This window comes from Amblyraja radiata, chromosome 14 (assembly GCF_010909765.2).
Source record: "Amblyraja radiata isolate CabotCenter1 chromosome 14, sAmbRad1.1.pri, whole genome shotgun sequence".
Lineage (NCBI taxonomy): Eukaryota > Metazoa > Chordata > Chondrichthyes > Rajiformes > Rajidae > Amblyraja > Amblyraja radiata.
The window spans coordinates 44,726,611-44,742,146 of NC_045969.1; the positions used below are offsets into that span (position 1 = coordinate 44,726,611).

Here is a 15,536-nt window from a genome sequence, read left to right on the forward strand (position 1 = left end):
GGGGTTGCTGGTCGGCACGGACTCAGTGTGCCGCAGGGCCAGTTTCCACTTTGTATCTCTAAACTAAACTAAATCTTCCGAGGTAATCCCTGACTGATTAAGAACCCTGAAAGATTAACTCTATGACGGTAATATGAAGACTTATCCCATTAAATTTTCATTATCTAGTAATAAAGAAGAGAATGAGAGTCAGACAGCATCTCTGGAGAACATGGATAGGTGATATTTTGGATCGGGGCCCTTCTTCATCCGTCCTCATTCACTGAGAAATGAAGAAGGCTGGTCAAGATTGTCTCCAACCCATTCCTCACTATCCAGACAACCACTTACGTGTACAGGCCAAAAACAAGGAACTGCAGATGCTGGTTTACAAAAAGAGGCACAACGTGCTGGAGTAACCCAGTGGGTCAGGCAGCATCTCTGGAGAACATGGATAGTTGACATTTTGCAATGTGGCCCTTCTTCATCTGTGCTTCTCCTCCTCTCTTCCAGCTTGCTTCCCCCCTCCCCCCAATCTGTCTGCAGTTCACAATTCGCAACTTTGCAATATTATTGTCTTACACCTGTGCTTTCACCACTGGCCTTTGCCCAACCATCTGCCCATCAACGCCCCCTCCGCCTTTACCTGTATCCACCTATTAGCTGCCAGGCTTTGTACTGCCCCTCCTCTTTTCCAACTTTCATTCTCCTCCCACTTCTTCAATGTCTGAAGAAAGGTCCCAGCCCTAAATGTCATCTATCTATGTTCTCCAGGGATGCTGCCTGACCTGTTGAGTTGCTCCAGCACTTTGTGTCTTTTTTTGAATACTTCTAGGCAATGGAACTGGACATCAAGGGGCCCATCACCTCCTCACCTTTTAGTCACTAATTGTACACTCTAGCTCTGATAATACTGATGGGGTTAATTGAAAAACACATTCTATGAAACTGTACACCATAAATCTTACATATTAGTCTCATTATTATTTTTATTTTGAAAGTCTTCCCTTCAGCTCACTAACTTACTGTCCATGGGAAAAACCTTTCTGATTATTTTTTTGAATTGCTGAGAAACACCAACGTGTGATGTTGAAGTGTGCACCCTCTGAACATGTTGATGGGGTGAAAATAAAAGATAATTATGTCCTACCTGCAGTAATAGTCCTTGTTCACTTCTCAAGTTGTAAATGAGCCATTTAACCAGAATATGTGATGAGCAGATTGCTCAAGCTGTCATAGAAAACACAATGTCGCTGCAAAATGGCCCAGTGTAATTTCTGAGTGGCTCATTTTAGCTGTGAGCCCACTTTATGTACATATTACTGCCACACACCAGAGTGAGGATGGCATATATTGAAACAATATTAATCTACTCACATCATTCAGCAGATGTCAAATGGATGAAAATAATTAAAATGTTGATCAAGGACCAAGTCTCCTTGTTTAACAAATGTTGGAGGCAGAACTCAATCTTGCAAATGCAATCAGCCTAATTATACAGACTCTGATTGACACCAATCTATATCAGCCCTTAACCCTCTGAGTGCAATGGAAAAAGAAAGGTTCACCAAAACATTCACCTTCTGAGCCACTGTCCTTTATAAGTAAGGTCATAAGGTTTAGGAGTAGAATGAGTCCATTCGGCCCATCAAGTCTACTTCGCCATTCAATCATAGCTGATCTATCTCTTCCTCCGAACCCCATTCACCAGCCTTCTCCTCATAACCTCTGACACCTGTACTAATGAAGAATCTATTCATCTCTGCTTTAAAAGTAAACACTGACTTTGCCTCCACAGCCTTCGATGGCAAAGAATTCCACAGATTCACCACCCTGTGACTAAAGAAATTCCTCCTCATCTCATTCCTAAAAGAGCGTCCTTTAATTCTGAGGCTACGACCTCTAATCTGAAACTCTCCCACTAGTGTGCGCCCTCTGAACATGTTGATGGGGTGAAAATAAAAGATAATTGTAAGATTAAACGAGAACTTACCAGTTTGAAGTTTGATCTTGATTTTATGAGGAGTTACGATGAGCGATTACGTGAAGAAGGGCCGTCCGTCTGCATGCGCGTCAATCTTCAAAGCAGCGGTGTTAAATCACAGATAAAAAAGAAGACCTGAGAATAGTAAGATTGTGAAGAAACTAGAACTTCCATATGACCTTGATAGTATGAGGGTGGGAGCGGTGGGCACGTAATCGCTCATCGTAACTCCTCATAAAATCAAGATCAAACTTCAAACTGGTAAGTTCTCGTTTAATCTTACTATTTTACTTCGGAGTCACGTGAGTGACTACGTGAAGATTTCAAAGCTCTGTGATTTTACGCCGGTTACGAATCCAGGCGTCACACACTGAATGGATTGACCATGGATGCGTGTAATCATTAAAACCATTCAGACATTACGTAGTTAAGTAAAGACACTGATGCTTTAAATGAAAGAAAAGTTTTAAAAAAAAGTTACCCCTCCCAACCTTGGGTGGAAACTAAGGGACAGAACTTAAAATAGTACGTGCAAACACCCCCAGTCCGGTTATGGGTTTGTTATAAAACCGGTGGACCGTTATTTCATTCGTCCATCCTGCAGCCACTAGGATGTCGTCAAGGGGCACGTCCATAGCTCTTGCTGCCGACGTAGATGCAGCCCTGGTGGAGTGAGATTTAACCATATAAATGTTCACTCCTGCTACCACCATTACCTCCTTTGACCATCTGGAGATGGTTTGAGTTGGCACCTTCTGGTGTGGTTTTTTATGGCTGATGAGGACCGATTGTTCTGAGCCTCTGAGGTTCTCCGTAACTTGCAGATAGTGGTGTTAGTATGTTACCACACACACAACCGTTGGTCCTCTGGATATGCCAAGAACTGGATCTCCATCCCTGGCATCCCTGGCATTCCTGGCCTGCTCTGTTTTATCAGGTTCCTGATTACGAATGTTATGTTGTTCATATTGGTGGTCATGTCGTCTAACCGTAGCTTTTGCAGTGTCTGGACTCTTTGTCAGTATACCACCTTCAGGGTTAGTTATAGGCGGTCCCCACTGTCAAAGTAGGGTTAGTACCACGCTCACATCCCATGTGTCCATGAACCTTGGCCTTGGAGGTATTAAATTGTAAATTCCCTTCATGAATTTTGTTGTAAAGGGGTGCGTTCCTATCCAGTTGCCATCCAGTTAAACTTCAAATATCTCCTGTTCTTAGTGAATAGACACCGAATAGTATGCATCTTGGAGGTCGATGCATGCCATGTAACCATTTTATAGGAAGCTCCTATAAAACAGTTGTTAGACCGTAACAAAATTTGCTGTTCTGAAAGTCTGTACTGCACAAATGAGTTAAACCTGGATGAAGTGACATCCTCCATCTGTCACCTGTCCTGAAAGGCAATCCTGCCCATAACACTGGACCTGCCTTGAAGACAACTCTGGTCCGAGTTCCAAGTCTGCTTGGAACCTATGTATGTTGTGCAGTAAACATAATCACATGTTATTATCTGTTTTTTAAAAACAGATCTGAAATTCATGTGTTTAAGAAGGAACTGCAGATGCTGGAAAATCGAAGGTACACAAAAAAGCTGGAGAAACTCAGCGGGTGCAGCAGCATCTATGGAGCGAAGGTCCGAAACCCTTCTTCAGACTTATTCTGTGGAATTACCAACATGTAACTGGTCCACAATCCCTTGTTTCAGTAAACCCAGACCTACCTACTTCCATGGCTACCGGTGGTCTTGTGGTAAGCCCAAAGGCCCCTGATGCGGGTTCCTTTTCTCTCCTTGATTGGGAGCAGGACTGGTAGGGAGTGTGGATTCCATGTTTCTCCTGACCTCTGCTTGGGTCTTGGTCTGAAAACCTCATCATACTGAGCCTGCCTTGTAGGACAATTCTGGTCATAATTCTGAGTGTCTTGAAAGACGACTCTGATCATATTTCCGTGCCCAGCTTTCAAGCTACCACCGGCTTCAGTGAACCGCTTACGCCCTATGTAGGTGTGGGGTGTGTTGTCGCCTACTGATGAAGTTTTGCTTGTCGTTGATACCTTGATTGGTCCGACAGCTTTTGCTTCCTTCTTCTGGTCTTACCTGAAGAGAGGATTCGGCGGCTGGTTTCTCCAAAGTCACCCTGATAGCGCTGTTCCCTTGCCGGCATTTGTAGCGTGCGGATATTCTGCCAACTGCTGGCTCTTGAGGCCATATGCATGTGCTTCAGTATGTTCATACTTTAAATTCGAGATCAGTTACCTACTGATCACTCACACTCCCCTCCACTGAGAGTGAAATTTGTAGGCAGCCCTGAAAACAGGTGCTGCCGCAGGCCCCTGAGGATACCTGCGCTGACATGGCCCCTCCAGCGGACCTAAATGAGATTCTTGCTTTGGGTCAGACTGAAACTGACCGTGAATGCTCCTCTCCTCAGAGCAGGAGACATTTGCTAGATCTCCATCCAGGGAAGCACCCAGTGGAACCTGGATGATTGCCGAAGTACTTCTTTTCTTTTGTTTGTATGGAAGCTTATTATTCATTTTATGTAAAGCACTTTGGTGACAATGCGAGTTAACTTAAACAGTGCTATATAAGTAAAACTTACTTACTTACTTCCTTTCTTCTGTTTGTCCCTGGGAAGGTTTCCCCCCCCTGCTTTTGAACTCTGATTCAGAGTGGTTTCTTCCATATGTACTTCCTCCTCCAATGGGGAAGACATTGGGCTGCCCCATGTGCGAGGCTCCCGGCACTGCTGTAGGCCCCGGGCTGACACAGGTCATTGTTGGAGCAACTTCTCCAAAAGTTGCCCCATGTGGGAGAGTCGTCCTCAGACGCTCTCCGTTGAGGGAGGGTATCCCTCTTCCCCGGACTCATCTGAGTCAACGGGTTTGTCAGACTTGCGGGTGGTTTACATCCCCCGGGACCACCAACGGAGCTCCTCATCCTCCCGAAGTCTCCTGCCGGTTCTGCCGGCGCTAATGTCGGGAACAAGACCGTCGCCCGCTACTGGAAATGCTGCGGTCTTCGGCAGCCGTCTTCTCCTCGACATCTGGGCCCTGAAACTACAAAAAGCTTCAAGCCTGAAAGAACGCAGGTAAGTAATTCAACTTTGCTTACCTGCCCATCCCGACGGGCTGCGAGGACGTAGTGCCTCTGCCAGTCCGTCGTGCGCGTTGCGTTCAGACATAATGACGCGTACGCTGACGGACGGCCCTTCTTCACGTAGTCACTCACGTGACTCCGAAGTAAAATTATGTCCTACCTGCAGTAATAGTCCCACATCCTCTCCACATCCACTCTATCCAAGCCTCATGACACCCATTTTGGGGAAACCTATTTCACCATCTATCCAATCATTTAGTGACCCTCAACCAGGTCACCCCTCAGCCTTCTCAGTTCCAGAGGACATTGTGGCCTGTCAACAGCCCACATATGAAAAGTAAGATCTGCAACTTTGCAGCATTCCCACCATCACCAGGTTTTCCTACTATAAAGTTGCTGCAGGCTACCATTAGCCAGGAACTAAATGGGACCAGCCACATCAACACAGTGGCTGCAACATCAAATATCCTTCAGCAGGTGAACCTGCTATCGTCTTTCCACCCGAGTCTCATTCATCATACTTTATCTCATGACACCACTTCACAGTGCACTGTCCCTTTTAACTCTAATCCTCTTTGCAACATCAAGTAATGCAAAACATAGACATCTGTCGTGACTTGAGCTACCTTAAGTGGCTGACTTGATTAGGAACTCCCTGGGGCTTTCAACACATTTGAGGATATTACAGACACGAGGAAATGAAGAACTGCAGATGCTGTTTTACCAAAAAGTACTGGAGTAACTCAGCAGGTCAGGCAGCATCTCAGGAGAACATGGATGAGTGACAATTCAGGTCAGGACCTTTCTTCAGTGTCCAAACTGGGATGGGAGATTGCAACCTTCACGTGGTCCACCCTGTTTCGACTAATGCGATCAACCCGATGTGGATCATTAGATCAAAAGAAAACAAAAGATCAAATAGAACAAGTTGACCTACAACTTTAGGCTGTGCACACAAGAAGAAGTGGTGTCCAAACTTGCTATGTTTGCCACATATTCTGCTGATTAAGCCATCAATATATTCATCCACAGATAGGATTTCCTAAAAACAGTATCAGGCAGTGGGCCAGTAGGGATTCTTCATCCAAGTTTAATATTTAGCAGTAATATCCCCCTCATGGAATAGAAGGTTGCTAATCCGATGTCATGGGTTCTTAGTTACCTCTTCATTTCTTGTGCTTACGCTTGTTACCACAAAACATTTTTTTACATACATCCAATCCTCTACAATCAATGGAATAATAACAGCCTATTAGCCCAAGGGATGTTTGGTAGTGCTACTCATGGGAATTTAAACTGGCACGACAGGGGAACCAGGGCAGTAGTTCAGTGAATGGAGGGATTGAAGGGAAAGCAGAAGTCCACCAGGCTGTTACTTGGATTAGAGGGTATTAGCAAAAAAGAGTTGTTGGACAAGCAGATTGTTTTCTCTGGAGTGCAGGAGGCTGAGGGGCAACCAGGTAGAAGTATATAAAATTATGAGAGGCATAGTTCAAGTGACAGGAGCAGAATTAGGCAATTCGGCCCATTAAGTCTACTCCGCCATTCAATCATGAATAGATGGGTAGACAGAATCTTTCTCCCCAGAATGGAAATGTCCAATGCTAAAGGGGCAGAGCTTTAAGTTGAGAGGTCAGTGTTTGAAGAGGATTATGTTCAAAAAGGGTTGTGTGGACCTCCTTGATCACATGACCCGGGGTGGAAGATTGCAACCTTCACGTGGTCCGCCCTGTTTCGACGAATGCAATCAACCCAGCGTGCACAATCAAATAAGATCAAACAGAACAAGTTGTCCTACAACTTTAGGCTGTGCACGCCATACGCAAGAAGAAGAAGATCACATGACCCTCTGCAAGCGGGTGGTGGGTGAATGAAACAAGCTGCCAGAGGAAGTAGTTGAGGCAGGGACTATCCCAATGTTTAGGAAGCAATTAGACAATTACATGGATGGGACAGGTTTGGAGGGATATGGACCAAACGTAGGCAGGTGGAACTAGTGCAGCTGGGATATGTTGGCCAGTGAGGGGAAGTTCGACCGTAGGGCCTGTTTCCCCGCTGTATCACTCTATGACTCTAAGCATGAGGGGTGGGGGGTGTGATACAGATTCATCCCTTGTTTTGTGCATTTGATACATGCGCAAATGTCACCTTTGAAATCAAATTTGAATAGCACCTCCAATGCAGACTGAATTTCTACCAATAGGCTTTGAGAACTCAAGGGGCTTCATAAACACATGCCTGGGAATAAAATATTCATTTACTTCCAGGAGAAGATGAGGGCGACTGCAAACAATGCAGCTTATTTGTTATTGCTCAGGATGAGTCTGCTGCTGATGTTCTGCAGCCAAGATGCATTTATATCCTGATGTTCCTTTCTGATCATTAATGCCAAATTATTTCCAGTAGAATCTTATTTATTAGCTCATTTCTGTCAGTTCACAACTATCCACACTCTATTTCAGTCTTCTCACACATTCCACTCGAGTTTATTTTTCCTATCCTTCCTTAATGTTTCCATATTATTCTAGTCGGATTTAAACACTCAGTGCTCCATCCTAATGGACAATGTAATCAAAATTTCCACTAAATCACAGCAGCAGTCAGAATGAAGATTGACTGACTTACTTTATGGTTCGCATGCAACGTATTTCACTTTACAATTTCTCCAAGGAAATCATTATTTCGAAATGAAAGTACCATTACCATTTCACAGTTGCTGCCGGGGTTTTTTTTAGCCTGCTTTCCTAAAGTGATAAAAGCATTACACATATTTTCATCATATCATGAACAGGCTAATTTAGCAAGAGTTCTGCAATAGTTAAGAATTAAAGTGTCCGTGCCAAATCCATTACTGCTCTGTAAAACTCTGCGTTTATTTTGTTTGGGGATTGCATTGTTATTGTTTACCTAATCTGCCTCGTTAAGAAAAAAAATACAAGGACTGCAGTGCTGTGGTGAAGTACGTGACCATATCTGGTAAATGAAACGGTCACCATGACAACATCACAGGCAGCCAATGCAACCAGGAAATAACGACACAATCTTTGTTTAAAAGATATCTGCAGTTAATCACAAACAATAGAAAACAATTTTGAGAGCATGCAAGAGCATTGGTGAAAATATTAATGGTTATTTAATTTTCTGCTTTAACCCAGATACCATGCATGACTTCCTGGCCAGATATCAAACCACTCCTGGGTTTCTGCCAGCAGCATTTTGCAACCACTAGGATTTCCATGTAAGCAGCCTCAAGTAATTTATCCTATGTTCATTTTCACCTTGTGAGAAAGCAAATGCTTTGCTTCATACTGTCATGGTCTAAATCGGGACAAGAGCATGTGGACACAATAATAATTAATTTAACCTACTGAGGAGCGAAGAAAATTCTGCCACAACTCAGACCGGCGAATGCAAAAAATGTGCTTTCCCTTGGTGTAGGTTTACAACGTTGCAGGATTCCAAAATCACTTTTTTTAAAAACCAGCTTTGCAGACAGCACATGGAGGGAACCACCGACAATTTAGAACATCCCAAAACCTTTTCTGATCGGAGGGATAAGGGTTAAGGGCAAGCGTAGTGGTGAGCATATTTAAACATGGACTTTAGGACAAGTTTTCATATTATCACCTGCTGGGAGAAATGCTGTTTTTGCAGCCTCTCTCTCTGTTCTTCCTGAGTAACTTTTGGCTGTCGTGGCAGGGTTTCAACCTCCTGGATGGCTTCAATAGTTACTTGCTGTGGCAGAACCTGGAAGAGCGACGTGATGTACATAATGATGGATTTCTTGTCTGGATGTGCAGTTGAAACGTCTGTAAGATAAGAATTGAGTTTTATTCTTTCAGAAAAAAAGATTTGTTTACTTGCACTTGTGAAGGAGGGAGATCCAAGCCACTATACAGTAAATACCCACCAATCAACGCATCAGAAATGTGGACCGTCTAATGAACAAGACACTTTGAGACGCATGTCCTCAAGAGACTAATTAGGGCAATGCAATATAGCACTGCTCTTTCAAATATCAGACCTGCATACAAATGAAGACAGTACATAATTTCACAATGGATATTATTCTCTTTCCATGGGCAATGCCAATTCTGTCACTGTTCTTTGGGGGGGGGGGAAGCTGGCCAGACACATTTCGTATTTCACTGATTGTTATCATGCACAGATCGCAGAGAAACAATTAGCCGCATGCTGAAGTGCCAATTCCTTTGAAGTTGAAGTGAGAACCTGGATGAGTGTTATTCTAGTTGAACCACAATGGAAGCAACTGGACCATGAACATTTCTGAAAGCATTCTCCCGGCCATTATTTTAATATTCTGTTTTCTTTCATACCTCTATTTATAAAATTAGACACAATTGTAGTTTAATGCTGCTTTGTGAATCCGCTTCATGTAACCTGGTCACAATCAATTCTCGCACTTTTGTTTTTAAGTCATATTTATCGGGAGGAAAATTAATTTTCCTCCCTTCCGCTACCCATTCTCCATTTTCCCCGCCCATCCTTTTCTCTAACCCAATCATTGTTGTGCCATTATTTATCCCCTCGTCAGCCTCTCCTCAAGGTGTGCACTCCTTGTTGGAGCAGTTCCTGTGGCACTCTGCTGCTGAGACTGAGACTGACAAGGGTCCCGACCCCAAAACGTCACCCATTCCTTTTCACCAGAGATTCCGCCTGTCCCGCTGAGTTACTCCAGCTTTTTGTGCCTATCTTCGGTGTAAACCAGCATCTGCAGTTCCTTCCTACACATCACCCGCAACAATGGTCCACAGTGCTCTTCTTTGCTAAGATTAGCACGATCCAGCAAGTGGCTGGTAATCAAGCAACAAACCTCGAGGTGAAACACCTATTCTGGACCTGGAGCCCGATGATCAGTTATTGCCTTCCTATCATCAGCAAATTGGGCATAGGGTGAAGCTCAAGTTTGGGCTTTAACTTCCTGACAATTCAAATTTGCCAAAGATAGACACAGAATGGTGGAGTAACAGTGGGACAGGCAGCATCTCTGAGGAGAAGGAATGTGTTACGTTTCAGGTCGAGATCCTTCTTCAGACTGAGAGCCAGAGGAGAGGGTGTCTAGAGATATGGAGGGGTAAGGTGTGAAAACGACAGATCAAAGCAAACGATGAATAGGATATGCAGAATGGTTCATTGTTAGCCAAGGGGAAGGTGACAACGAGGCATACAATCAGTAAAATTAATCAGGAGGACAGTGAAACTCGTCAGAGAACTAGGGTGGGGGAGAGGCGGAGAGAGAAGATGCAAGGGTTACTTAAGAGAAGTCAATAATCATACCGCTGGGGTGTAAGCTCCTCAAGCGAAATATGAGGTGCTGTTCCTCTAATTTGCATTGCGCCTCACTCTGACAATGGAGGAAGCCCAGGACTGAAAGGTCAGTGTGGGAATGGGAGGGGGAGTTAAAGCGTTTAGTAACTGGGAGATCGCTAAGTTGGCCCAGGTGGACTGAGCAGAGGTGTTCAGCAAAACAATTGCTGAGCCTGTGCTTGGTCTAGCCGATAAATAGGAGTCCACACCTGGAACAGTAGATACAGTGGATGAGGTTGGTGGAGGTGCAAGTGAACCTCTGCCTCACCTGAAACTTCAAATTTGTCAATTATCAGTTCTGTACTTCTAAACGGAATATGTTCTCCTTTTTTAAAAGAGGGTAATACCGAGGATATTGGCGCATCGCGTGACTAGGCCCGACCCCAGCAACTCCCACCCAGTGGTGCCGCCAGGATAACGGGCCTTTATGGCCAAGCTGAGAATCTAGGGTTCAAAAAAACCCCATAGGACTTGAAAAGCACAAGTGGTGGCTAAAAATAGCGACTTTTGGCACGGACTCTGTGTGGTCTACTATCTTACATGCTTATACTTGGTATGTTTGTGCCTAATGAAATTGTCACTAATTGTCACTAAACTGTAAGCAATAAAAGATTTTCACTATACTTCGGTACACTTGACAATAAAGTACCAATGAACCGTTAAACTGAGGTTGTGTTTCTTTCTTAACAGGGGCACGCAGTACACTTAGCAGCGGGATCAAGGAGAGGTCATCAATCTGCACTGCAATAATGAGAGTCACTGACTGAGAGGTTCACTGCACAATTGGCTTGGGACTGAATTTTCTGACATGGAAAGTGTGTACTGGGCTGCCAGGCAAGAGTACTTGTATATCAGAGTGCAATTTTCTGCACTAAATAAGGAATTTCTAGCACCACTGTGTCAAAGAAAAGTCAGAATGTCCTTTTGCGTTAATAATTGCAGTTCAAATACAGTGCCCAAGAAACATTCATGCATGGCCATGAAAATTGATTCACGTTAAAAAATGCAGAGTATGTTATGTGTGATGCCCCAACTTCTTTTGCATTACTGAATGCAAAAGAAATTGTCGTCCTGCAGTCCGTCAGTTGATTATCATTTCAACAATATTATGCATTCAAATAGAATTACATATCAGGATTTAATAGGCAGTGATCCATTAAAGACTTGTGGAATATTCCAAAATATTACCAATGAAACCTCATTACAAAGCTAATTATTTTTAAATGCAACACTAGAAGATCCATTCTCTTCACAGCCTTCCAGAGTTACAGATAAACATGCTGGGACAATCCTCGATTTTAGGCAATATCTTGTATCATAATCACAGCTTTAAAAATGAAATTGTGAGTGATGCCGATTGAAAGTTTTCTCAGTCTTGTTCAATTAGTGCTGCTGAATACCAGTTGTCTCCTGATAATCAAACTGATTATCAGAGTGGGTTGCCTCGTGCTAAGGTCAACAAGCTGGGAAGATGCAAGCAAAGATTCTTGACTTAATGAATTAAAATCTTCACCAGGGTGGCAACAAAGTCCAATTATTGACAGTGCTCCAGCCCACTAAATATAATATGAAGTCAGACAGCAACAATATTGGGCTCAGCTTTGACATGCACACTTTGAGGGGATGCAAACAATAATGTGAAACCAGGGAGAAGTTCACATAAGCCTCACCTGACACAAGTTTCACATGAGGTGGTAGACATTAGTGAACTACGATACGACATATGAGCAATGGAAATGTCGATGATATATCTTGGCAATCAGAACAAGACCAGAGTCTAGAGGGCATAGTCCCAAAGTGCAAGCAGAGTCCAAAGGATTCGAGTGTCGATGGCCACAACTCTTTGAAAGGAACAACAAACGATGAGTGCACAATCGGTAAAGTATCTGGGATGAAGAAGCAGAGAGGTCCTGTTGAACCTACGTAATACACTGGTTACATTACAACTGGGAGTACTACATCTGATTCTGGTCTCCATGCTTTAGGCAGGATGTGATGGTCCTGGAGTGAGCGCAGAAGAAATTTACCACATTATTTCAGATATAAGCAAATTTAGCTACTGGAACTCAAGAGCACAAAAATATAGTAACTGCAGTTGGCTGCCAGACCCCTCAAGCCTGCCCCACCATTCCATATGATCCCAGCTGATCCATATTGGCCTCAACTCAACTTCTATGCCTCAATCTTTACACCCCCACCTTAAATGTTTCTATTGATCTGGCCTCTACCATCATCAAGGGCAGAGAATTCCAGTGATTCACTATTCTGAGAGAGCATTTTACACATCCCAGATTTGTATGACTGGCCCCTGATCTTCTAAATACACCCACTTGTTTGTGTATTTCCTCCTCGCGAACATGTCTCATCCTCTACCCTGTCCACCCTCATAAGGATATTGGATGATTGAATACGGTCACCACTCAGAGAATCTGGGTTTGTTCCCTTCAGAGCCAAGAAGATCGATTTGAGATATGATAGGGGTGTACAAACTCATGATGCATTGAGAGAGGATGATCAGAGATGAGCTGTACTCATTCATTTATAATCCCAGGACTGAGGGGCTGAGGTTTTAAGAAATGGACACTCAATTCAGGGAAAATAGGAAGCATTTTTTTTTAAATGCAGGTAGTAAATAAGGTCTGGAATACATTGCCTATGAGAGGGCGGGAAAGAGTGCCAATCAGGGTATCCAAATAGACACTGGAGAGAAAATAATTTGCAGGAGTGGATTGGAGTTAAAGAGTGGAGAAATGGAGTTGAAGAAAATGGCTGCATCCAATGATTCCAGAGGTGGGAAATGCAACAAAAAGATTTGCAAGAAACAATAGTCTGCTCCAGTATTTGGAATGAGAATTTTGTGCATTGTGTTTTGCTGATGCAGTTGTCCGACTTCTGCATTTATCTCATCAACATTGCAAGTGGGCAATCCATCAATTTATTCCCGATTGTACCACAAATCAACATTAACAAGAATCATGCTGAGTGCTGGAGTATTGACCAATCCACTATTTATTTTCTCAAATGTTATTTTATAGAACAGAAAATCTAACAGATTTTCTCTCAGCTGATGAATGAAAATGTTGTTGGAATATTTTAGGACCATTTGTTTTTCCACTATAAATTATAGATTGGAGATCAAAAGCACAAACAGGCAGTGGCTACGAATGGGCTGAACTTGACACATTCTCGCAATGCAATCGAATGTGTATGTGATCAACATGGGCAGAAGGCTGACTTGAGGAAAACCTCAGCCAATACATTTTTTAAATAGTGGTTGAAGAAAGAAATAGCTTTAGGAAAACACAATTTAATTGCCTTTCAATGCAGTGCACAGAAATGAAAAGATCAAAAGGAATGAGGAAAGATGAAAATTCATGGCAGAGATGTTATGGCAAATGTCACATTGGTTCACATTGGTGGATGAGGAGGTTGCTGAAAACAGCCTTGCATCTTCAGACACCATTTTCGCAATGAATTGCTTTTTTCCTGAGAAGCTATGATGTAGGACAAAGTCCAAGGAACCTACTATAGCATTTGGAAATGTGTTTTCATCTTTCCTTGCATCATGGGAGCTGGCCATACAGCCCATTGAGTTTTCACCAGCTCATCTTCCCAACTCATTTCCCCCACTTATTTGCCTGTAAGCTATTCTCAGTCGTATGATCCACCGACCACCACTTATACTGGCGGTAATTGATAATAACCAAACAAACTCCCAAATGTGTATCTTTGGCATGTGGAAGGAAGCTAGAAAGCCCAGGAGAAGTCTACAAGGTCACAGATAGAATGTACGAAGAACTGCACACAGAAAATACTGGTCACCAGGATTGAATCCAGGGTGACTGGACCTGTGCAAGGTTGGCGGCAGACTGGGCCTTTGTGCTACACTTGTGTTGAGATGCAGCATTGCTATGTCAAAGGAAAATGTATTCACAGTGCAGAGCATTCAAACAATATGAATGTTGAGGCTTGAAATTGGTGCATTGCACAAATGAACAAGCCACTCAACTCTCCTTCATATCAGAACCACATTCCTAACACATACATTCATGGAGAAAATCATAGTTCCATATTAGGAAATTAGTTACACTGCTCAGCTAATTGTAAAGAAACATTGGGATTCAAATAACTTATCAATATGCCCATTGAGTGAACAACAACCAACACCCTAGTCTAGTAACCATTTCCCCCACAGTCTTTATGATCATGTTTCAAATATTGGTGTTGAATTGGAAGTGGACAGTTTAGTTCCCACCAAGACCATCTGAGTGTTCCCTAACCAGAAGCCTTGGATGATCCAGGTCCTGTAATCTACTGAGGTATCTACTACATGACTTTGGGCATTTACTGTAAGTCTGGTGATATCGGAAGACCAGCTGCTATTTCTTTAAGGCCATCAAAAAAAGCAAAGAGACACTTTCTCTCTGAACAGGAGAGTGAAACGGATGTTCGGCAGCTGTGACAAGGCTTGCACATCATCACTTCCTACAAGGCAAAACCAAGTGGCAGCTCAAGTGACAGTAAGACATCACTAGACTAGTTCAATGCTTTCCAAACTCGTTTGAAAATGGAGAACATCTATGTACTTACTCGGGCCCCCGTATTCCATGGCAACATTGTAATCTCAGTGAGAGGCCGAGGTAAGAAGATCCTTCATGAGGGAGAAACCTCGGAAAGTGTCCAGCCCCGATGGTGTACCTTCTTAAAACCTACACAGACCAACCAGCCGGAGGTTGTGCAAAGAACTTCAACCTCTCAATTCTAAGGTCTGACATTGCCATCTGCTTTAAGAGGACATCAATAATAGCGGTACTCAAGAAGAGTAAGGTGATATGCCTCAAAGACTAACGTCCGATGTAAGAACGCCCATCATGATCAGGTGCTTAGAGAGGTAGGTTGTGATGCATATCAACTCCTGCTTTAGTCAGGATCTGGACCCACTACAATTAGTCTATTGCTACAAGAGATCTACCTGGGATGTGATCTCCGCTCTGCACTGGACCACTTGGACAGTTAACACACTTACGTCATGTTGCTGTTCATCAACTATGGCTCAGCATTCAACACCATCATCCCCTCTAAACCTATCTTCAAACTCCGAGATCTCTGCTCATCGTTAAGTAATTGAATCCTCAATCTCCTTATCGA

General features: G+C 43.3%; 1 protein-coding gene across 12 annotated transcripts in view; it reads right to left on the reverse strand.

Annotated features, from left to right (window-relative positions):
• Nucleotides 1-15,536, reverse strand: part of dmd (dystrophin) — a 1,663,772-nt gene that overhangs the window by 1,101,927 nt on the left and 546,309 nt on the right. For all 12 annotated transcript variants that reach the window (XM_033033201.1, XM_033033203.1, XM_033033205.1 and 9 more), the window contains exon 8: nt 8,688-8,869. In XM_033033201.1, the coding sequence (XP_032889092.1) occupies nt 8,688-8,869 (182 nt within the window). The remainder of the gene's footprint in view (nt 1-8,687; nt 8,870-15,536) is intronic.